The sequence below is a fragment of the Styela clava genome, chromosome 1 (assembly GCF_964204865.1).
Source record: "Styela clava chromosome 1, kaStyClav1.hap1.2, whole genome shotgun sequence".
NCBI classification, from domain to species: Eukaryota; Metazoa; Chordata; class Ascidiacea; order Stolidobranchia; family Styelidae; genus Styela; species Styela clava.
In genome coordinates, this window is record NC_135250.1 from 5,697,887 (window position 1) to 5,722,228 (window position 24,342).

Here is a 24,342-nt window from a genome sequence, read left to right on the forward strand (position 1 = left end):
GGTGACTTGGTCCCGCAGTTGCTTGCCCCGGTTGTCAAAATGACCACGCGCCGCCACTGCAAACTGGCATAATGCAGGTCCGAGTTTTATAATTCGGGCTCTTACGAATACTAGAGCAAAACTCTGAATTGCTAAATTGAAATTTCTGTAAAACGGAAATCAAGTTTTTAAATGTATGAAATTTCTCTTGTATAAACACGACACTAATTTTTGTAATGCTTTATGTCCAAAGCAAATGGTTTGCAAACTCGGACCCACAGCCAACTTGCGGCCCAAATTTGAACTAAAGGTAACTATGTAAAATGGTCTTTTAAAAAAATTAAGTACTTTTTTCAATGCGGCCCTCAGTTCCCCGTATCCTAAACAATCTCTATATACCGGGATAAATATGTAAATCCTATCCTACTTTTCTGCGTAATATAAATGTTCAGATTTCTGTGTGTCATATTCGTTTGAAAATTGCGTGTTAAATTTTTGGTATTTTATGCATTGATTTCCTATTTCAGAAATTTATAGAATCTCAGTGAAATAGACCATGGAAATATCATCTATTGAAATAATCATTGGGTTGGTAGTCGGTACTTTGATGTATCTGGCTTATAAATCTATGGTTAGGCCAGCAAATTTTCCTCCGGGACCACTTGGAATTCCGATTCTCGGTAGTTTACAATTACTGAAGGAATATCCAGAACAAGATATGTTAAAACTGTCAAAAACATATGGAAATTTATTCAGTTTGAAAACTGCAGCAAGGAATTATGTTTGCGTTTGTGGAACTGATGCTAACAAAGAAGTTTTATACCACAAGAACATTGCGGATCGGCCCACGGCGTATGTGTTTTACATGATGAAAGGTAATCAGCCTAGAGGTATTGTGCACAGCAAATTCAACGAGTGGCTCAAGGCAAACCGTGCCCTGATGCATACAGTACTTACCGATTCTGCCGATGAAATTGTTGATACACAAACAACGAACATGATGAACGAACTTGAAGATTATTTTGGAAGTGGTGAGCCCAGCTATATCGGTGACCTTATTTTTGCGTCTTTTGTTACAACAGTCGTAGATGTGCTTTTCGGAAGTAAAACTGTTCGAACGAAAGAAGAAAAAGACAGAATTGAAGAAATTGTGCGAACCGTAGTCACGTTCAAAGAAACGTTTACTGGCAAATTGTTTATGCTTCCTGAACTAATTCCTGGTTTACACAATATATGGATTCCTGAGTCTGCAAAGAAATGCTTGGAAACAAGTGATACCATTTTCAAATATTGTGCAGAACAGGTGGCTGCTTACAAAACTCGACTGGATACCGAAAAAACAAAAAGTCTCGTTGGCCTGTACCTGGATAAAATGGACCAAGAAAAAGATGTGCAAAATACCGTCTTCACAAAAGATAATTTCCGCATTCTGTTATACGATATCTTTATAGCGGGAACAGAAAACGCTTCAAAGACTATGGAATTTGCATCCCTATACTTAGCTGCCCAACCAGATGTACAAAGAAAAATCCACAAGGAAATTACCGAGGTTCTCGGAAAAAATGGGAAAGTACAATACCAAGACAGATTGAAAATGCATTACACAATCGCCACTGCTTTTGAAATTTTGAGATTTTCCTCAATGACTCCAAACGGTGTTCCCCGTAAAGCGATGAAAGATATCACATTGAACGGGTTGGTTAAGTATTAGTAAACATGTACAGACTTGCAGCATTACCACGCCATATATACGAAACGACTAAGTATATTAATGGTATCCTTAGTAATTTTCAACAGTGACCATTATTGACTGTGTATGAATAAATTCCTGCGAAGGGGGAAGCCTTCGAAATAGCGTTTCGGAACATTTTGCGGTCGTTACAGGACCCCATAACGCCACCGCATTGTCTATAACAGGGTGGTCCAAGGTTGTCGGCTCCGCGGACCACAAAATTATTTTTGCATTGTTCGCGGGCCATAATAGTGCCAGGAATAGATAAACAGTGCAATACAAAACAAACACCTTTATTGTGCAAACACGTAGTTATCAGGCATAGCCATTCTAGGCTAATAGAATCTGCATTCGATTTTTAGTTTTCTATGATGCCTATATTGTTTGCATATATTCCCGACCAAAAAGTTAAAAAGCCAGATAACAATTTAGACCGCCAAGCACATCATTCAACTTGGCTAGTTTCCCCAGCTATCTATAACACTATTTAATTCAGTGACAATAGTGATGACAATACCTCAAAAGATTTTTATGATAAATTTTATGACGAAACAACACGAAATCCGATTTTTTGATTACTCTCCGAATGTGATGCGGGCCGCAGATAATGAAGCGGCGGGCCACATGTGGCCCGTGGGCCTGGGTTTGGACCACCCTGGTCTATAAGATCAACATCTTCAACAGTGACTATATTGAAAACTATATTGTCAACATTCAACGTGTTGTAAAACGCATAAGACAAAAACCATTGCACATACACAGGTTACACAGATAACTAATTTGATCCTAAGTTAGGCCATATTACTGCATATTAGTAAACTGGTACAAGTTATGTTGTAATTCTGATTTTTTACAGATATTTCATCCCAAAAGGCACCACTTTTCTGATGAATTCCTGGTCTTCAAATACTCAAGATGATAGATGGAAGAATCCAGACAACTTCGATCCAGAAAACTTTTTAGACGAGGTAGTAGACGAAGTATTATTTTATAACATTCCTCTAGCCATTGTTAGTCAACGAATTGAAAGTTAGCACTAGCGTTTGAAAATAATCATATAATTGGTGGTATAATAGGCTCTCCCGTAGTATGTGCACCAAGATAGCGGACACCGGAACGTAGTATGTGTACCAGGTTGGGGTTAGGCCATAATTTTATTCCCATTTTCCCGTATTTTAGTTCTATCACGAGTTCGGGGACTAGCCAAATGACTCCCGTAGTATTTGTACCTGAAATTATGGCCCAACCCACTGGTTAACAAACCAGTGGGCCATGGCCCACTGCTGGGCGATAGAGACATTTTCAAGTGGGCCACAAGCCTATTAAAAATTACTATGGGTATTGCAAATTTTACTTTCATTTGTGTCATTATAGTCAAATTTTTATGGTAGTAGCAATTAATGATGCTGCTGCTTTTCATTCTAATTATTAAAGTAAAAGTATTTATTTTTGCAAAGAGTCTTGTCTTGCTTTTAGTTTTTTCCGTGCATGAGAAAGTTAGTAGGCCATCGAATTTTTATGAAACGAAAGTGGGCCACGAAAGAAAAAAGGCTGAGAACCACTGGGCCCTAACCCTAACCTGGTACACATACTACGTTCCGGTGTCCACCGCCCTGGCTCACATACTACGGGAGTAACGTATAATGATATACATATGTTCTTACTCGATAATAATATGAAAGTAAGAGTTCTCTTATTTGCTAGAAAAGTGCAGATGCTGTCTATAGATAACACTTTTATCAGATTTAATGGTAATTGACATACTAAACGGTGATAGATCTTAGTTCGACTGCATATGTATATGGCATGATCAGATTAGGGAATGTAGATAGACTGGTAATTTGTCAAATGACGGTATTTTGAGGTATAAGTTACTAATGTTATCATAATTCTTCGGAAAAAGTATAAAATTGTATATTGTTGGCCTGATAAAAGATCGCAAACAAGAAAGTGTTAGAATTTTTTTTTGTGTGGTAAATTACGCTGCGTTTTCTATAACTTTTATTTTCCAACAATCTTGAAATTCTACTCTGAGAACTTATGCAAATAATAATATTATTTCGTGAAACAAACATAACAACAAAAAGTAAATGATGAAAATTAAAATTCTATGTTATAATTTAACATTTTGCGTTTTATTAACAGGGTGGAAAATTTGCTATGAATGATGCATTCATGGGTTTCGGTGGAGGATTGCGTAAATGCGTTGGAGAGCCTTTAATCAAGACAGAACTCTTTGTGTTTTTGGTCAAATTGGTCCAGAAATTTCATATCAAGCCTGAAACTGACGACACAAAAATTGATGAAGAGCCACATGGGGGAGTTCTTCACACTCCGAAGCCACAGAAACTTCGACTACAGCTCAGAGAGGTGGACGATCACACTGACTCGACCTAATTATTGGACACGAAATGGACCTATGAATCGTTTTGTTATTATTGTTTTTGTTGGTATTTTTTATATTGTTAGTATGAAAAAATCAAAATCCCTGTTCTCAACTACTGGGCCAGAAGGCTATGGACCTTTCCCCGACCTTTGACCCCCGAAAAATTCTTCCCATAATTTACCATTGCAAAATTTTCGGGGCTATTTTAAGAGTGCTTTTGCGAGTTGGCGCCTGTAAAATGGGGTATGTGTTTTAAACCATCATTATGATTCATCGCATACAACAATCTGTTTTTTAAAAGTACCGGTAAAGAATTTTAGCTTAGTCTATCACAGCTATTTATACACTACTTTTTATTACTGCAATTAAATTAAAACTCCTAGGAAGACAGAGTAATCATTGAATTATCTGATTTACATTTAAGTTCCCGAAACACAACTGAAAACTAACGAATAGAGTTCAAAAATGCGAAAACGAGGTAATGTTTACGACCACGCTTGAAAATCTGTCTGAGTGAGAAAAGTGTCTGAGCGGATGCGAAAAGGGAGCATTGCTACGTCACTTTTTGCATCTTGCTGATTGGCCAATGTCACGAAGTAAACAAAGAAGTCGATGCTCGGGGAAAGGTCCATTACTTTTATCTATTTCATAACTTTCTGTGGGGTCTATGGGATTGATTTTTCACTTCGAAATTTTGTGTGATTACCTCTTTAAAATTAATAAAATTTATTTGTAGCGGTTCTTCGACCTCTCCCGTGCTACGCGAAAGACGAAAGTTTTTTGATGGTACCGGTACTATAAATGGCTGCTTTTCTTTTGTCTTCGTGCCCATATATTCAAGCATCGCTTTTTTGTTTATCTACTTATAGCGACTTTCGATTGTCTATATCATTCAGAAATTTTTTGATTCATATCTACATATTAAAAAGTGGAATTTTATGTCATAGTTGAAAAATAAAATTAAGCAAAAAAAGTCATTTGCATCAAACCGGAGCAGACAGTTTTACTAATTTAACGTTGCTGCTGTTACATTTTTAGAGTCCAGTTACAAGTTATTTACTGGATCGTTAGAATGAAATATATATCGACTTTCTAGGGGCAACTATATTGGCGAAATTAATCTTGGTAGAGTGTGAGCCCTACAAAGTTTCTCATGGAAAATCACTGTTACCAAATAACAGTATGCTCTCAGCTTTTCATTTTAAGTGGAGTTTCCAATTTGAGGATGGCGGATATTTTGCTATTATCGATAAAACTATTTATAAAAGGTCTTTATGTATTTGACTGACCATTTGCGCTACTGACTAACCTACACTACTTCCTGTACATTCGAGCACCATTATATTCAATTCATTTATTACTTCAGACCGCTGCGGTCCATATAAAAATAACACAAACAAATAAACATAAGCAAACACAAAAATAACACAATAAATACATAAAACACCTGATACGACAATCAGATTCACAGTAGTTCTCAAAAAAGAGTTAATATAGTAATCAAAGAGGTCAAAAGTGAAGTATAGAATTCAAGATAGCCGTCACAAACAGTATCTGGAAATCAAATAATGATTGTAATAGGATGTTATTAGAGTTCCTGCATCTCGTCATAAACACCCACAGATTTTTTCTATTGAGTGCTTCGAAAGCGGGAATGTTTCCAGATACCATTTTGTGACGGACACTCTCAGATCTAGAAACACAGTGAATTACGCTATAAGCATTATTATATGAAGTTTTCACCCTTTTATAATTATAATTATTGAAAAACAACCAGAGCTGGCAGATTGACAAATAAGATTGTCGAACTAAGATTGACAAATTTTTTCAAAATAGTATGGGCTATAAAATAAATTTATTTATACTGACGTTTCCAGTCAAGGTCACCTCTAAGATCATTGGATAGGTAAACACCAAGATATTTAGTGGACGAAACATACGTCAATACAGAATTACAAAGTTTGATATCAGGCAAGTTATCCAGCCTAAACTTTTTATTCTGGATACACACACAAACAGATTTTTCCGAGTTGTACAAGATGTCATGTTCAATAGAGTATTTTTCGCATTTGTTGAGTAAACGTTGAAGGCCTTTGGCTGAAGGTGAAATGCAGCACATGTCATCAGCATAAAAAATATGATTGATAATATATATTGTTATTTGCTACACATTCAAGGGTCTCTCAATTTAACTTAGCAGAGAGGTCATCCATGAAAACAGCATATAAATATGGACTTAAGATTCTACTTTGCTTGGTCCCATTATGGACAGAGAAAGGATCTAACACACTGCTACCCCATCTAACAAACATGGATTGATTTCGATACATGTGTACAATCAGCGACAAAAATATTTTAGGGATTCTTCTGTTGATTAATTTACGAAATAGAGTCCAATGATTAACTTGTGAATAAATGGCATCCGGTGACCAGGCTTGAAACCAAACTGGTTGTGAGATGTAGTTAAGTAAGACCCAATGTTATTTAAAATGTGTTTCTCAAAAATCTCAGTTAAGACAGAGGCTACTGCAATAGGCCCGTAGTTACTTGCACCACAAATGCCACCATTTTTGTTCTTAATTATAGGTTGAATAGCACTTGAAAGCGAGGATGCTGGAATACAACTATGGTTCATACAAGTGTTAATGTACAAACATAAAAGCACTGGTAGAATTGGATGAGAATATGCCAAATGTTCCTTGGTTATCCCATCAAGTGCATCGACAGTGAGCAAGTAAAAAATTACTAAAACAGTTATCAACATCAGAATTTAAGGAGGTGCTGCTCAAACCTCAAAATGATGGGGAACGGGTGGGAATTTTAGGCGGGCGTTCCACCCATATAGGGAATTCACCATGTGTTAACACTATTTGTAAAGGAATATACGAACTTGAATCGTATAAAGTTAGTTCAATTTTACATCATTCATTGCCAACATCAGAAAATATCGGGACCAATGTACTCTTACTATATATAAGTTCAGACAACAGAAATTTCAAAGAACTTAAGAATCGGCTCAAATGTTTGCACCTATACTAAGCTGAACGTAGCTAATAGTATCTCACAGTTCGTAAATCATTGCCTTTCATTCCCTCAAATTTCCAACAGTATCTCATATGCAAAAAAAATGCTTCTACCCATGCACATTTCTTATATCACTGTGCAGTCTTCCATTTTAACTTCTGTACAAAGGTGCCTTTTTTTAAAACTAAAGGGGTAATTTGGAATAACGCAATATGTGCGCGCATGGTATTACATTTCCCCTAATGTATAATAAGCTCAAACATTAGCGAATTGGTTATAATTCCGAAATGGTCGCAAAAGTGTCAAAATTATCCTTTTCACTCTATTACATAATAAACAATGTTTTTGAATTGGAGCTTATCGCATTGTATCTCGGTAAATCAGGTTTGCATAAAAGTAAGTAAGCCATTTTATTATTCAAAACCGAACAACTTATGAGATAAGAAAATGTTCACTTCACATTTTTAATATTTATAATTTATTGTAAATACAACTTAAAGTAAATTTAGTATTTGTGATGAACAGCAATAATGTATGTCAGGCATCTTAAACAATATGATCACAATTTAAAAGTAAGGCAGTGTTTTAGATTTTATAGGGAAATCACTTATGTTGAATCAGTCCAACTTTTCACCGACGCTTGCAGTGCAAGTTGAACGATGCATAGTTTGTTTTTGATTTTATATTTTTGAGGATGTAATGAGTAAATATAGGTAATGTCATTTTGTAAACAATGTTCAGTTTAATAATCGATTTCTCTCAGTTGCAGTCGAAGTTTCTGTGGCTTCGGACTGTGAATAAATCCTCCAATCGGTTCACAATCTACTTTTGTGTCGTCAGTCTCCGGCTTGATATGAAACTTCTGTATCAATTTGACCAGGAATACAAACAGTTGTCTTTTAGGCAGGGAGGCCCCGATGCAACTACGTAATCCACCACCAAAAGGCATAAGTGCGTTGTTGCTGACGAATTTTCCGTTCTGTTGAAACAAGCCAAATATATAAAGCACGATCAGTGTTAATTTACTAATTAAATAAATCGAAAAATCAGGCCATCGCGACAAAAGATGTCGTAGCAATAAATACTGCTCACTTGGAAATATTTTCATTTTTGATGATATTTTACTCCTTTTATTTTTTTGTTTCAAATATTAAAAAAAACTTTTCTTACCTCGTCTAGAAAGTTTTCTGGGTCAAAATGTTTTGGATTCTTCCATCTGTCATCTTGTGTATTCGAAGACCATTGATTAAACATGAATGTCGTGCCTTTTGGGATCGAATATCTGTAAAACGGTATATAATTAAATTTAAATTTTTTACACCTCATTCCGATAATAAATCTGTTCGATCGTAACTTTGTGTTTCATAATACATGGGTGCTTAATGTGGCACGCCATGACCTCCAACGTTGCGCACAAACGATTTGGTCTTACATTTAATCCAAAAAATCACATTTACATCGAAATAAAAAATATACTCAAATCACCATGTTTATTCACTCATTGCTAGCTCGTGGAGTCATTATGTGTTTTATTGGGCCCGTTTACAATACCAACGTCCAACAATTATTCGAACATGACGCGGCGCACGTCAAGATTATTTTGAAGACTTTGTCACGCATCCAAAATTGACTTGTGGCCCTTGTTATAGACATAGAGTATCGATTTTGCACTAATTTCGGCAGACGATTCAAAAAAAATTGAGTGGAAACATTCGAATGAGTAAAACTTATTCAATCAGTCGTTCTCAATATCGCCATTGAGTTTTATCGTGACTCGGACGCTATATATACGTTAGGAAATCAAAATATGAAGGAAAGGATTCAAAAACCTAGGTAAAATTACATGATAACATAACAGCTATATCATGAATTTAATCAAAAATTAAAATAGCAGAAAGTTTATTTGGAATTGACCCAATTGACTAGAGGATTTTTATCAGGGAATTTTAGATCCCTAGATATTCTGGAATGTTATCTTGCAATGTATATCAAGTATAATCCATACCCACGAATTGTGACGTCTTTTATTGTTTCGCGGGTGACACCAACCGCAGCCGTCGATGCAAATCTGAAAATTTCACAGGCAGTAGCATTCGTAAAATCCATTCTTGTTATGTCGTCACATTGCACCTTTCCATTGGGCCCTAGGACTTGAATAATTTCTTTGTGAAGTCTTGATTGGACGCTCGGGTGTGCAGCCAAATATAAGACTGCAAATCCCAAGGTATGTGCAGAATTTTCAAATCCACCTAGAAGGATATCAAAGAGTAGGTGTTGAAAATTGACCTTCGTGAACACTGGATCTTGCAATTCTTTTTCTTCGTTCATTTTATTCAAGTACAAGTCTACCATATCTCTTGGTTTTTCAGGATCCCAACTATTTTTGTGATCCTCTAATTGATCTGTACAATACTTAAAAATGCCTTCTCCTGCTGAGATGAATTTTTTTGCTGAGTTAGGGAGCCATACCTTGTGAATGCCTGGAATGAGATCGGGTATCTTGTAATAAACGTCCTCAAATGCTGCCCTGAGTGATAGCAAGTTCTGGATTAACTCGTCTCTTTTGTATTTTTCTTCGATTGTTTTATCCGTCTTGTGTCCGAAATAAATAGATAAAAAAGTATCGATAATTAAAGCCAGTATAACATCACTCACGTATTCGGGTTCGCAACTCTCGAACATGTTCTCGAATTTGTCCATCAAACTTGTGATTTCTTTCTCAACGATCTCATCAATGTTGAAATCTACTTTTTGTACATCTGTTAATACGGAGTGCATAAATTCACGGTTCAAAATGAGTTCATTTGAATATCTTCTGGCTGTAATACCCTTCGAGTCATTTCGTTTGACAATGAGGAAGGCATAGAGATCTGGACGATTAATAACGTCCTTATGGTACAACACTTCTTTGTTAAGGTCAGTTCCACATACACAGACGTAATTCTTTGCAGCTGTTTTCAAACTGAAAATATTTCCATATTTTTTCGCAAGCTTCAGCATGTCTCGTTCAGGGTATTCTTTGAGCAAATGTAAACTACCAAGAATTGGAATTCCAAGCGGTCCTGGTGGAAAATTAGCTGGCCTTACCATAGATCGATGAGACAAATACACAAGAAGGCCAATCAAAACCCCGACAAGTGCTATAATTATGGTAAGTACCATGGCCTATGCTTTGGCTACCAAAGGCTGAGCGAATGCATAAACTAAATCTTAACGTAAATAATATTTGCTTTATATTGGTCGCGGAATGTTGATTTATACTAGGCACATCAGCAGATTTCCATGACAAAATCCGGTGCTCCTGAAGTATGCGCACCAAGATGTTGCACAACCTGAACCCTAACCTAGTACACAACCTGAGTTCAGGTTGTGCGCCATCTTGGTGCGCATACTTCGGGAGGTCCCAAAATCCATTACGTTGACGAGACGAGTGACGACACTATCACAGCAATTATATGTAAGGCAGGGGACGCATATTTAACAATTTGAACAAGTTATAAGATTCGCCATAGAAATGATTATATATATCAAAAGAGAACACACAAAATATCGATCTTGGTATTTCGCGGGAAACCCCTCAAACTTCTTTATTCATCACTTTAAACATTCTGACAAGCTTTTGTTAATTGTCTTCAAAACAGAATGTGTCGACATTGAAGGCGACAAACGAGGAAATGTCTATCCATTGCTTAGTTATTCACGAATCGTGCAGTGAAATTCTTGGTCATTGTCTCACATATTTCATTATCTAACGTTTCATGATGAATCGATCAATAGCGATTGATCATTTCATGTCGTTTTTAAACTGAAAATATTTCCATACTTTTTCACAAGCTTCAGCTTGTCTCGTTTTGGGTATTCTTCAACCAAATGTAAACTACCAAGAATTGGAATTCTGAACGGTCCTGGAAGGAAATTAGCTGGCCTGGTCATAGATCGATAAGACAAATACACAGGAAGGCCGATCAAAACCTCGACAAGTGCTACGGTTATAGTAAGTACCATGGCCTATGCTTTGGCTACCAAACGCTAAGCAAATGCATAAACACTGTACAATCTGGACGTAAAAAATTGCTTTATTTTGGTGGCAAAAAGTTGAATATCAGCAATTTTTTATGACAAAACCCATTACGTTGACGACACCATCACATCAATTGTGTCAAGGACCATAATGTCCGTGTTTATGTTGTGTGTATATGTTTAAGTGCGCAGCCCTTATTCAATGCTGTTTTGTCGGGTCTGAGTATTGTGGTAACATCCGAACTTGTATTATAAGACTCGCTCTTTTGTTATAATTGCCGAGCGGTCTTGCAAGAAAATGGCCGAGCGGTCTTGCAAGAAAACTGGCAGCTTATTTACAGACACACTTAACGTTATCGACAGGTTCAAAAGTATTGCCGCACATTTTCATAATCTATATTCTGTAGCATTTCGTCCGGATGATGTCAGGCAGACTTGCTCAGCGATTGGTATTGATCGTTTTATCATGAAAGGTTAGATAATGAAATTCGTGAAAAGGTCGCGCAAGACTTTCATGACTGAGTAATTGATGTACATTGCCTCATTTATGCCTTTTTTTATGTGGACACAATCTATTTAAAAGACAACTAACAACAGCTTGTCAGAATGTTAAGAGAAATGAATAGAATGGAGGTTAGAATACCTAACTTTGAGGGGTTTCTCGCGAAATACCAAGGTCGATATCCTGTGTGTTCTCTATTTATGTGTAGGCCTATGTCAAATAAAAAAAATTTGAGGTAAATCTTATACCCTGTATCTTTTCATATTGTAATAATATATGCGTAGAATTCGTTTTGATACAAATTTGGATTTTGTCCATAACAATTATTCTTCATTGATGTTTGAATGAAAGTAAATTACTTTTGGGATTACTTTAAGAAAAAGTGTGTTGTACCAACTGAAACCATACATAGTATTGTTTCATGAAGTATAATATTATAAACAAGAAATATATTTCAACAGTCTCACCTAAATGATGACCTGTGGACAGAAAATAAATAAATACTATTAGAATACGCAGTTCTATCTTTTCTGATGAGTGATGACCTACACGGCATGAAAGGTACTTCAATATATATATATCATATGACATATCCCAGCACTGTATTGAACAAACTTTCTAATTGAAAACCAGACATCAACGATCGATCTATCAAGCACTCACGAGCACACACAGAAAGTTTTACCCAAGTTAATTTCTCATAAGTCACTTGCATTTCAATAAGGTCTGAAGGTTAACATTAATACTAAAAAATCACTTGAGTAATAATACAATTTCTATCATATATTATAACCACACTAATACAAAAAATGCTAATGGAACCCAGAGAAAGTTGAAGCCAAATATCTTTCTTCTAGATATAGTGATTTAACCCCATTTCACCTAGCATGTAAAACAACCGAAAATTATTTTCGGTTCGACGGTAAAGCTTGAAAATACCAGTGCAGATCATTAAAATTACACAATGCATTGTGACTTATCTTGCAAATGAAATCAATGTAAAAATCGTATAACAACGACATTGAAAATTTTCTTTTGCTGGCAAACGTGACCCTGCAGACAATTTGATTGAATATTCCGAATACTCCATCAAGACCCCTGACGCAAAAACAGTTTGTTGAGGATTTTTACCTCGTCACACCTGAGTGCACTCTGCACAAATTCCGCGAAGAATTTCAGCTTTTAAGGTATTTTTCGTTGGCGCATGATAATCTCGCAACTCTGGGCCAAGTGCTTGTGTGTTCATCACATATATAAAAACAAGTGAGCAATGCCCAAATATATGGACACGTATACCAGAGCGAATCAGTCCTTACCGGTACCTTTGACACTACCGGTACCCTCAAAAAAGTTCCGGATTTCCAGTAACAAGTATCGTCATGGCTACTTAGATAATTGGTGCACGGAGTCGTTTCTTGTTTTGTTGTTGTTGAAACGCGAGATTACTGGGCATACCTGGTTAGAATGCCTTGACGTATTTATATTTATTTTCAAATTAACGTATATATGATACTGTATATACACAGTTCGACTTTTTTTTGTTATTATTTCCTTGTTAGACTTGCTTATGGGTGCCGCTGCTCGATAACCAAATTTGGTTTCTCGCGGCTCCCCTCACCCTGAAATGCCTTTTTTTTATTTATTGCAATTTGTATATCAAGTGTGCATTTAGTATGGTGAGAAAATAAACTACTGATTACTGATTACTTATCAAAACGTCATCACGCGGGCTGAAAACCGTGTTTCCATTGATAAAAATAACACAGCGAAATTTTGGACGAAGTATCAAATTTCATGGAATTCATACAAAATTTAGAAATAAATAAAAATAATAGCCTTCTGGAGAAATATTCCATCTTCAAATACTGAAAATTTCAAAGCAATTGGTTGAGTAATCTGAGAGAAAAGCGACTTTCCAAAAACGTGTCAAAGTACAACAACAACATAATATTAAAACGATCCATGGGTTCACTGACGTTTCCAACAAGTCAACCTATAGGCTACGCGTGCCAAATGTATTTTAAATTATAATTCATCCCATGCCTAAAGGTTTACATTCCGATTCAGCCCATTAGTCTTGTATTGTTTATGTGCTTCATGATATTTTGACACGGAAATGAAAATGACCTGGTGAGTTGTCCGCGTAGACTGTAGTCGAATTGTCCATCAGCCCTAAACGGCTATGACAGTCACTGTATCAAAATTTGTAACTCGATTCAGGTGGTGTTAAGTTGACGCATGTTATTTAGTAACGTTTTTATGTGAAATGTTTGACTGTGGTTCGATACCTGATCCGTTCATGGTACCCCGGTCCCCGATACAGGTAAAGGTAAGTCACCGCATATGATTTTTGGGGAATTGTTCTGCGTGTCCATATATTTAAGCATTGCTTTCTTGTGATATTTTGACACGAAAATGAAAATCGCGTGTGATATTATCGCGAATTATTGATACGATTGGCGGATTTTAATATTGCGAAAATTTGATACCAATGTGATGTGCATATCGTGGTTATCTCTAATATTGTATTTGAGTATAGGATGGGATAACGAAATAATATAAGAATGTATACTGGGTTGTAATTTGAACCCACGTACATTTGAACCCATGACAATTGCACCTGTATGCTATTGCACCTATGGAATTTATTTTGTTTCACGGATAGTTAAACCCATACTAACCCTAACCCATGGGTTTTAGCACCCGCATATAGATTGAACCCGTGGATATACGCATGGGTTCAAATGTACATGGGTTCAAATGTACGGTCACCTAAAATAAGACCTCTGTCACGTTATTGAGAAATATTATTCATTATAATAAAATCAACGGCTTTTCAAAAACCTATGTCTTATACATGCAATCTGCTGACTGAGCGAAGCAATTTGCAGAGATGATTAATTACTATTGATCGGTTTATCATGAAACGTTATTTGATGAAATCGGTAAGAAGGTCCCGCAAGACTTTTATGACACGATTCGTGAATGCATGAGTAATTGATGTAAGGCTACGTTTTCTCATTTATGCCCTTTTACTATGTCGACACAATCTATTAACAAGACAACTAACAACAGCTCGTCAAAATGTTTAGAGAAATGAATAGAAGTGAAGTTAGAATATATACTTATCACGGAGGGTTTCTCGTGAAATACTGAGGTCGATATTCTGTGTGTTCTCTGTTTATATGTTCGTCAAATAAGAATATTTTGAGGTAAAACTTATATCCTGTTTTTTTTTTCCAATTGTAATAATATATGCAGAGAATTCGTACTCAATTGCTTTGAAATTTTCAGTGGGTAAACATTGTTTTTTTTTTCGCTAAAAGGCTATTACTTTTGTTTATTTCAAAAATTGTTTTTTGTGTGTGAGAGAACTGCTCAGCTGCAATACGGTACCGGTAGGCTACTACATTTGCTCACCCGTACCACTTCGTGAACATATATTTGATCAGCGCCCTCTAGTTATAATTGCCGTGGTAATGTCATCAACGTGAATGAATATCTGTTGCTATGCTTAGTATGAATCAGCCTTTTCTCGACCAATATAAAGCTAACATTTTTACATTAAGGTTGTACAGAGTTTATGCGTTTGCTCAGTCTTTGGTAACCAAAGCATAGACCATGGTACTTACTATAACTGTAGCACTTGTCGGGGTTTTGATCGGCCTTCTTGTGTATTTGTCCTATCGATCCATGGTCAGGCCAGCTAATTTTCCTCCGGGACCGCTGGGAATTCCAATTCTTGGTAGTTTACATTTGCTCAAAGAATTTCCAGAGAGAGACATGCTTAAGCTTGCGAAAAAATATGGTAATATTTTCAGTCTAAAAACAGCTGCGAAGAATTTCGTCTGTGTGTGTGGAACTGAATTCAACAAAAAAGTGTTGAACCATAAAGACATTGCGAACCGTCCAACAACGTACGCTTTCTCCATAATCAAAGGGAATGAACTTAAAGGTATTGTTCACAGTAGTTGCTCGAAGAATCGAACTTTGAATCGGGCTTTGGTTCACTCCGCGTTTACAGATGCAAATGGGTTTGGCATTGAAGAGCTTGTTGGTGAGGAAATAACAAGTTTGATGGATCATCTCGAAGACATGTTTGAGCACTCGGTACCGAAAGACATTTGCGATATTCTGATGACTTCATCTTCCAATAGTGCCTTGTCTGTTATTTTTGGAATTGAACCAATTAAAACGATCAAAGAAAAACACCAAAACGATGAAATTCTTAGGTGTGTAATATTCCTCAGAAAAGTATATGAAGACAAAATGTTTTTGTTACCCGAACTTATTCCTGGCTTGCAAAATTTATGGCTCCCCAAATCAGCAAAAAAATTTATCTCGACGAGTGAATACATATTAAAGTATTGCACAGATCAATTAGAAAACCACAAAAGCGGTTGGGATCCTGAGAAACCCAGAGATATGGTAGACTTGTACTTGAATAAAATGGATGAAGAAAAAGAATTGCGAGATCCTGTTTTCACAAAGGTCAATTTTCAACACTTACTCCTCGATATCCTAATAGGCGGATTAGAAAACACTGGACGAACCCTAACATTTGCAGTTTTATATTTGGCTGCCCATCAAGACATACAAGAAAAAATCCATAAGGAAATAGCTACGGTATTGGGGTCTGATAGAAAGTTGCGATATGAGGACAGATTGAAGATGCATTATACAAAAGCTACAGTCTTTGAGATTTCTAGATTTTCATCGTTGGCTCCCCTTGGACTTCCTCGCAGAGCCATAAAGGATGTCAATGTTTGTGGGTATGGTTTGCATATATATTTGTTATAATTGTGGAACGCAAAGTGGATATTGTTGTACTTCGTCAATTGTTATACTGTTGTTGTTATATTTATATAACTTATGGATATGATGAAATGATGTTTCAATAATTAAGCTAAATAGGATTTTAGAATTATCAGTTCAATTTCATGTTAGTTTAATTTTATCAAGTTATATATCTGTAGATGTCATTATGTCAGATAAGGAGACGGTCATTGTATCTGAAAAAAAAAAATAACTGGCTGACTATTCCCGTACCTAACACGGGACACGGACTGGTAACCGGACGAGAGGCCGTGGTTCGCCATATGATTAAGTCGTCTTATTGATAAACATGAATATCTTATACTACTCTATAAATGAGAAGGGCATATATTTTGATTGGACAATTTTCTTTCAGATATTCGATTCCAAAAGGAACAACTTTTCTGATGAATTCATATTCTTCAAACATGCAAGATAACAAATGGAAAAACCCGAAGAATTTCGATCCCGAAAACTTTTTAGATGAGGTGAAGTAGAAACCTGTATTTTGAATGTTCTTGAACGAAATCAAAAAATCTATTAGAAAACAGTTTCACTGTGTCCAAATTTGTACTCTACACATAGCTATCATGTCTCATTCATTACGTTCTAACAATTTGTTTAACAAACTTGTTTTGGCCGATTCTAAAAAAAATCGCCGCAGGAGCATTTTGCTGCAAAACAAGTATTTGTGATAAAAACAGTTGGGTTTTTGAAAAACCTTTAAAAAAAAAAAGATTCGTATTTAAGGGCATACTCTAACCCTATAAATCTAACTGTTTTTGTCATAAATACTTGTTTTACCGCAAAATGCTCTTGCGGCGATATTTCATGTGGCGAATTTCCTACGCGGCGAAAATTCCCACGGCGGAATTTCCTGCGGCTAATTTTATAGACACGGTTTTGGCCATTTATTAACTTTTATAATTTTTATATCAGAACGGAAAATTTATCATGAATGACGCCTTCATGGCTTTTGGTGACGGACAACGCAAATGCGTCGGAATACCTTTAATCGAGAGGCAACTCTTCATGTATTTGGTCAAACTGATCCAGAAATTTCATGTCAAGCCGGAAACCGACGACACAAAAATCGATTACGAACCACTTGGGGGACTAATCCACACTGCAAAGCCACAGAAACTTCGACTGCAACTCAGAGAGGATTATGATTAGATTTTAGTCACGTTGACGACTTTGTTTACGAAATATAACGCTAAATTTAATTGTGAGGTCCCCCCCCCTCGAAGTGCTCCCCAGGGGGCTTCAGTGGGAGAAATCTAGTGGCTCCTCGAGCTTTTCGTTTACTCATCAAAATACTGACTTCTAGGCTGATTTTGTAACTATCCAGAGGAGCAATAACGGCAATATTAAAATTTGACAACGACAGCGTCGAAATGTGGCAACAAGCCGGCAATTCAAATAAGACATTATCTATTCTAGACTATAAGTTCCAATAGATAATGCCATATTTCAGTTCCAGCCTTCTTGTCACATTTTGAAATACTTTGTTAATATGTTTATCAAATGTCAAATTCACAGGGTGAATGTAATTTCATTATATATATCATTATTCGCTGTATATTGAACTGTATCTTGCTTTATCTGAAGAAGTTAGACTATGATCTAACGAAAGCTCATAAATAAACTTACTATTTCGTGGAAAGAGATTATGTTATTCTTATTAATGAATATAATTTATTAGTAACATTTAGATTTATTTCTTGCTTGCATTAACCCTATTCAAGATGGTTCAGTATTTTAGTTCTGTTTAATTTTTTTTTTTCTATACTTTCTATACTAAAAATTGATAAACTAGCGATGGGAAATTTAAGTGATGCTTGTGAGAAATACATTCGAGGTATTAAACGAAGTAATCTAATTTACTCAGGAACACTAAGTAACAAGTAAGTACTGAGTAACAATGTGTTTTTTTTCATATATTCATCGTGGGCTTCCGTAAATAATAGCCAATTTCTCCACGGGCTCCATAACACCAAACGTTTGTATTGTCTGGTGTATATGGCACATCGATGTAATTTAAGATACATTGTCAGACATTTGTATTCCCCAAAATGATACGAACTTTATAAACATAGGCACAATTTTTGGCGCTCCAGAAGTGTGTATACTAATATGGAGGTAACTAATTTTGTTCGCCTACTTCACATCAAGTCGTGTAAAGGGACTGAAACCTATGGGCATATTCACTTGGCTAACAAATACAATCCCCGAACTCGTAATAGAACCAAAATAAAGAAAATCAGAATAAAATTATGGTCTAACCCTAACCCGGGAATACCTCATACTTTATATATAATATTTTTTATCGACGTGTACATCGTTGTCAAACAGTTTTATTGGAAGAGTTACCGTCATAATCTATCTAGTACTAATATCAAAGATATTATCAAGATGTTTTTATTTTTAATTAAGGAAAAGGTATTTTTCATCAGCTATAACATATTGAACTTATTGTTCGAAATATATATATATTCAAAAAATGGATGGCATATTTGGAATCTGAGCGTGATTGTCTGTGTAGCACATTCAAGTATCGGGTCGAGGACAAAAATGAATAAAAATCGAATTAAATACTGGAAAAAAAGCTCAAGTACGTCGAGACAACCTAATATATCCAGAGTCGATCTTTTATACCTCATTTGAAACTTGAAAATTGTCCCAACTTTCTATATTGTGTACTTGTATTGTAAACATTTTAATACTGACGAAAAGTGCAAAATACATTACCGTGTGCAATTATCCATACAGAAACAAAAGAGCGATGTCTAGATATAGGAAGACGAAGTAGGCTAGGTAAGCATCTCGGATTTCGTGTAGTTTCGTACCTAACGTACTTCTGGTGCGAGCATCTTAACGGTACCCCACCACGATAGACCACCAAAATCAACTTACGCGAATAAGAACCGCCACAATGAGCGCAATTTTCAATTTTGATGACGCACACAAAAAACGAATTCCATAGAAGCCGCATAAATTTTTGAAATAAATATAGATAGAAAATACTAGTGATAGAAAATTTCAAAGCAGTTGGCCCTGTAGTTAATGATAGAAGCGATTTTTTTCATAACAATAAAAAGAGGAAGAATACTAACAACATGATCAACGACCACATAGAAACAAAACGAATCATGTGTACACTCTGTGTCCAACAAGTCGGTGTTGGGCAATTGCTCATGCTTGCTGGTCACATTTCCACACTCAGCAGCACCAACTTGGGTAAAGAAGCGTTGATATATTGAAACAGACGGTTCTAGGAAAATTCACCGCAGGAAATGTTCTTGCGATTTTTCTATGCGCGAAATTTCCTGCGGCGAGATTTCCTACGGCGAATTTTCCGTACACAATAACAATCTTGTTTGCCAAACTTCAGCAATACTACGGATATGTATCGTTCCTTTTGGCTCGCACTACAAATTATACGAGGCTTATATCAACATAGTCGGTCTCCTCATTAATGTACTATCAATTATGACACAAAACCAAATCTTGATCGTCTTGCCGAAACAATATATTTTTGCTTAGGACCACGCTCGCGAATCGGAGCTTTCACAGCAGCTTTAGTCGGAAAATGGAATGTTATTACCAACTTACTTTCTTCTAATTCAAATTATTCAAGCTGAATCCGATTTACAACTATAATAATAGAATTTCCCCAGTTATTACGAATTCAACCGAAGTTAATATGAATGTGCAGTATTACGTAAAATACCCCAAATAAGCGCGAATTCTTGGACTACTGTGGGGATTAGGGCCCATTCAATTACTGCTTGAGGGTTAATTTAGTTATTTTGAAATATTTCACCGAATCCACAAAATAGCATTAGAAAGTCGTTTCAAGTTTGGCGTTCTGAAAATCAATCCTTCTAAACTTGCTCTTACAAAGGATATAATTACTGGTGCTCCCGTGATAACCTCCGGCTATTATTATATTTCCTCAACTACTCACTTCACCGAGTGGTTGCCATTTGCATAAAAAGTCAAAGATGGTTTTGTAGTACAATATTCGGTACTTCCGTAGTATGTACCAGGTTAGGGTTATGCCGATTTTCCCTATTTTAGTTCTATTACGAGTTCGGGGACTGTCTGTATTAGCCACATAAATATACTCCCTGCCCATAGGTTCCAGTCTTTTTACACAATTTGATGTAAAATAGGCGAACAAAATTAGTTACCTCTATATTGGTACACACACTTGTGGAGCGCCTATTATTCTATGTTCAGCGTCCTTGTACCTTTAACATAGCTTATTAGCAGACTTTTTTTATTGACAAAGTTATTCCCGAGATCCTAGAAATACAACGTTAAGAGTCAATACATGGGAACCTTAACTAAGGCAAAGGTATATTATTCACTAATTCTTAACCGAATATAAATCAGCTACCAAGCATGTTATAAAATCAAGAAATTTACTTTGGCAGCACGTCATAGGCCATGGAAGTAACTATAACTTTAGCACTTGTCGGGGTTTTGGTTGGCCTTCTTGTGTATTTGTCTTATCGATCTATGACCAGGCCAGCTAATTTCCCTCCAGGGCCGCGTGGAATTCCAATTATTGGTAGTTTACATTTGCTCAAAGAATACCCTGAACGAGACATGCTGAAGATTTCGAAAAATTATGGAAATATTTTTAGTTTAAAAACAGCTGCAAAGAATTTCGTCTGTGTGTGTGGAACTGACCTTAACAATGAAGTTTTGAACCATAAAGACATTGCTAACCGTAAAGATAATTATGCCTTCTTCATAGTCAAAGGAAACGAACCAGAGGGTATTACAACCAGAAGATATTCAAAGGAACTCATTTTAAACCGTGAGTTTATGCACTCTGTATTAACAGATGCACAAAAGATAGAATCCAACATTGATGAGATCGTTGAAATAGAAATCACAAATTTGATGGACAAACTTGAGAAGATGTTCAAGAGTTGTCAACCCAAATACTTGAGTGATGTTCTAATGACTTTGGCTATTGATACTTACCTATCTGTTATTTTTGGACGCAAAACAAATAAAACGGTCGAAGAGGAGAACAAAAAAGACGAATTACTGCGGAATGTGCTATTACTAAGAACAGCATTCCAAGACGTTTTTTTCAAGCTACCCGAACTTATTTCAGGCTTGCACAAGTTATGGCTCCCCGAGTCAACAAAAAAATTCATTTCAGCGAGCGAAGGCATTTTTAGGTATGGTGCAGACAGATTAGAAGATCACAAAAATAGTTGGGATTCTGAAAAACCAAGAGATATGGTAGACTTGTACTTGAATAAAATGGACGAAGAAAAAGAATTGCAAGATCCAGTGTTCACGAAGGTCAATTTTCAACACCTACTCTTCGATATCCTCCTAGGTGGATTAGAAAATACAGGAAATACCGCAGAATTTGCGCTTTTATATTTGGCTGCACACCCGAGCGTTCAATCAAGACTTCACAAAGAAATTATTCAAGTCCTGGGGCGCAATGGAAAGATGCAATATGCCGACATAAAAAGAATGGATTTCACGAAAGCTACTGTCTGTGAAATTCTCAGATTTTCATCGACAGCTCCTGTTGGTGTTACCCGAAAGGCAATAAGAGATGTAACTATTTGCGGGTACGGACCATACTTGATATATGTTGTAAAATAACATTCTAAAATATCTGTATACCCTGATATGAACAATCAATTTAGTAAATTGCAAATGACCTTCTCCCTTTTCTCTCATATTCGCATGCTCCAACAGCAAATTGCTGTTATGTTATCATGTAATTTTTTTCCAAGTTTTTAAACTGTTTCCTTCAACATATGGTTTCAGCATAATGGCGTATGCTACCGTGTCAAGATAAAATTAAATAGCAATATTACGAACGATTGATTTTATAAGGTTTGCGCATGCAAATGTTTTAACTTAATTTTTTATACGTTGTCTGCCAAATAAGGGCCAAATTAATACTCTATAAAACTCAATGGTAAGAATAATTAGGCTTAACTAAACGTGGTGGGTGGCGGAATATAATGGAGAAAATTCAATAATAAAACCGTTTCACAGATACTCAATTCCAAAAGAAACAACCTTTTTGATGAATCCGTGGTCTTCGCATACACAAGATGACAAATGGAACAATCCAAAAGAATTTGACCCAGAAAACTTTTTAGACAGGGTAAGAAAAGTTTTTTTTTTAATTTTTCAAACAAAAGAAACGAGTAGCAAAATATTATTGAAAATGAGAATATTTATCAGCGACATCTTTTGTGATGATCACCTACCTTTTTTTAATTTATATAATTTTCAAAATTAACATATATATATATTGTGCTTTGTATTTGGCTTGTTTTTTTACAGAATGGAAAATTCGTCAGAAACAACGCTCTTATGCCGTTTGGTGGCGGATTACGTAGTTGCGTCGGGGCGTCCTTGGCCAAAAGACAACTGTTTGTATTCCTGGTAAAATTAATCCAGAAATTTCATATCAAGCCGGAGACTGACGACACAAAAATTGATCACGAACCAATTGGAGGATTTGTTCACAGTCCGAAGCCACAGAAACTTCGACTGCAACTCAGAGAGATCGATTATTAAACTGAACATTGTTTATAGAATGACATTACCTACTTACAGATGAGCCTCTTTTAATAATATTATTCATTACAGTTGTACAAATATCGAATAAATCTTAACACTAACTGCAGACAATACATCGTTTATTTTGCACAACGAGTAGCTGTGATAAGCTGATACATATTTGCAGTTATGTGGATTGAATATTTCCTCTTAGGCTGTATTTACAATAAATAATATAGCTCGTAAATGTGAAGTGAATATTTTATCATATATTATACAGTATATAAGAAATCGGGTCTTGAAATAGTAAAGTTGCTCACCTAGGTTTATAGCGGTGGGAAAGGTTTATGGACCAGGAGTCAAAAGAAATTTTGCCCAACTAGACTCGCGGGCCATGTGAGTATGAGGTAAAAAATTACATTTTCTGAACAATATTTACAGTGTTACAAAAGCAGCAGTGGAAAACAATTGGCCTCGTGCCAAAACTAAGTTTAACCGCAATCTCAACAAATTACGTGAGCTTTTTTTAGCTAAAACATCAAAATTTGGTTTAGGTTTGGTTGTGGCAGCATCAGGTGGGACAGATTGAATAACCCACTGGGCCGTATTTTGCCCGCGGGCCATATTTTGCCCATGTCTGGTTCATACAAACTTGTTATACGGAGCTCCAATTTTAAAACATATTTCGGATTTGTATCCGATTCGCAAATGTTTGAGCTTATAATTCACGAGGGGAAATGTATCGGCCGGATGTGCGCACATATTGCGTTATTACAAATCACCCCTTTAGTTTTAAATAAAGTCACCTATGAACTGAAGTTAAAATAAAAGAAGCTTTTTGAAATTTGCATGGGCGGAGTCAAATTTCTTGCATCCGAGAAACTGTTGAAAATTCAAGAGATAAAAGGCATGGATTTAAGACTAGTTAGGTAACAGTAACTACGTTTGGCTTAATACAGGTGTGGTGTGGACATTAGAAAATATACTAGAGTTTTTTCTGTTGTCTGAGTAGCATTAAATCATTATTAAAGCATTAGTCCTGATATATTTTTAATGTTTGCAAAGAATGTTGAAAAATCACATAAGGTCGGGATACAGATAAACTTTGAATTCCGTATACTTCATATAGCAGGTGATCCCCTTCAAATTTTACACCCCTCATTTTGAGGTTTGACAAGGCGCTTCGATTTCTAATTTGAATATAATTGTGCTTCAATATCCAGAAAGGGGCGTATATGGTCAGTCAGATAGATAACACATATATTTATATTTATGAGCTACAAATAGTTTTATCGCTAAAAGCAAAATATCTGTCACAGCGTG

At 35.9% G+C, this 24,342-nt stretch overlaps 4 protein-coding genes across 5 annotated transcripts; 3 read left to right on the plus strand and 1 right to left on the minus strand.

Annotated features, from left to right (window-relative positions):
- The first annotated feature begins 511 nt into the window (after positions 1-511).
- Positions 512-5,085, plus strand: LOC144428275 (cytochrome P450 2C1-like). Its single transcript, XM_078117274.1, has 3 exons — positions 512-1,674; positions 2,568-2,679; positions 3,857-5,085. The coding sequence occupies exons 1-3, from the start codon at positions 536-538 to the stop codon at positions 4,106-4,108; spliced, it is 1,503 nt and encodes a 500-aa protein (XP_077973400.1). The 5' UTR covers positions 512-535; the 3' UTR covers positions 4,109-5,085.
- A 2,569-nt stretch (positions 5,086-7,654) lies between these two features.
- On the minus strand, positions 7,655-10,297 carry LOC144427265 (cytochrome P450 2D28-like). The gene is made up of 3 exons (XM_078116157.1): positions 9,127-10,297; positions 8,292-8,403; positions 7,655-8,100 (listed from the first exon to the last, which is right to left on the minus strand). The coding sequence occupies exons 1-3, from the start codon at positions 10,281-10,283 to the stop codon at positions 7,864-7,866; spliced, it is 1,506 nt and encodes a 501-aa protein (XP_077972283.1). The 5' UTR covers positions 10,284-10,297; the 3' UTR covers positions 7,655-7,863.
- A 4,356-nt stretch (positions 10,298-14,653) lies between these two features.
- LOC144424484 (cytochrome P450 2A5-like) lies at positions 14,654-19,211 on the plus strand. 2 transcript variants are annotated; one of them, XM_078113840.1, is made up of 4 exons: positions 14,654-14,855; positions 15,213-16,415; positions 16,835-16,946; positions 17,398-19,211. In XM_078113840.1, exons 2-4 carry the CDS (start codon positions 15,265-15,267, stop codon positions 17,632-17,634), a joined length of 1,500 nt encoding a protein of 499 aa, XP_077969966.1. In that variant the 5' UTR covers positions 14,654-14,855; positions 15,213-15,264; the 3' UTR covers positions 17,635-19,211. The 2 variants fall into 2 exon arrangements, with proteins under 2 accessions (XP_077969966.1, XP_077969960.1); XM_078113834.1 differs by lacking the exon at positions 14,654-14,855 and having other exon boundaries at positions 14,871-16,415.
- A 1,269-nt stretch (positions 19,212-20,480) lies between these two features.
- LOC144428269 (cytochrome P450 2C3-like) lies at positions 20,481-23,266 on the plus strand. The gene is made up of 3 exons (XM_078117257.1): positions 20,481-22,070; positions 22,507-22,618; positions 22,801-23,266. The coding sequence occupies exons 1-3, from the start codon at positions 20,914-20,916 to the stop codon at positions 23,035-23,037; spliced, it is 1,506 nt and encodes a 501-aa protein (XP_077973383.1). The 5' UTR covers positions 20,481-20,913; the 3' UTR covers positions 23,038-23,266.
- The last annotated feature ends 1,076 nt before the right edge of the window (positions 23,267-24,342 follow it).

Excerpts from the sequence above, each read along its gene's own strand:
- LOC144428275 (XM_078117274.1), top strand. The coding sequence starts at position 536 with ATGGAAATATCATCTATTGAAATAATCATTGGGTTGGTAGTCGGTACT. Across the intron at positions 1,675-2,567 it reads AAAGATATCACATTGAACGG|ATATTTCATCCCAAAAGGCA; the intron begins GTTGGTTAAGTA and ends GATTTTTTACAG. Across the intron at positions 2,680-3,856 it reads CAGAAAACTTTTTAGACGAG|GGTGGAAAATTTGCTATGAA; the intron begins GTAGTAGACGAA and ends TTTTATTAACAG.
- LOC144427265 (XM_078116157.1), bottom strand. The coding sequence starts at position 10,283 with ATGGTACTTACCATAATTATAGCACTTGTCGGGGTTTTGATTGGCCTT. Across the intron at positions 8,404-9,126 it reads AAAGACGTCACAATTCGTGG|ATATTCGATCCCAAAAGGCA; the intron begins GTATGGATTATA and ends ACCGTTTTACAG. Across the intron at positions 8,101-8,291 it reads CAGAAAACTTTCTAGACGAG|AACGGAAAATTCGTCAGCAA; the intron begins GTAAGAAAAGTT and ends TTGTTTCAACAG.
- LOC144424484 (XM_078113840.1), top strand. The coding sequence starts at position 15,265 with ATGGTACTTACTATAACTGTAGCACTTGTCGGGGTTTTGATCGGCCTT. Across the intron at positions 16,416-16,834 it reads AAGGATGTCAATGTTTGTGG|ATATTCGATTCCAAAAGGAA; the intron begins GTATGGTTTGCA and ends ATTTTCTTTCAG. Across the intron at positions 16,947-17,397 it reads CCGAAAACTTTTTAGATGAG|AACGGAAAATTTATCATGAA; the intron begins GTGAAGTAGAAA and ends TTTTTATATCAG.
- LOC144428269 (XM_078117257.1), top strand. The coding sequence starts at position 20,914 with ATGGAAGTAACTATAACTTTAGCACTTGTCGGGGTTTTGGTTGGCCTT. Across the intron at positions 22,071-22,506 it reads AGAGATGTAACTATTTGCGG|ATACTCAATTCCAAAAGAAA; the intron begins GTACGGACCATA and ends ACCGTTTCACAG. Across the intron at positions 22,619-22,800 it reads CAGAAAACTTTTTAGACAGG|AATGGAAAATTCGTCAGAAA; the intron begins GTAAGAAAAGTT and ends GTTTTTTTACAG.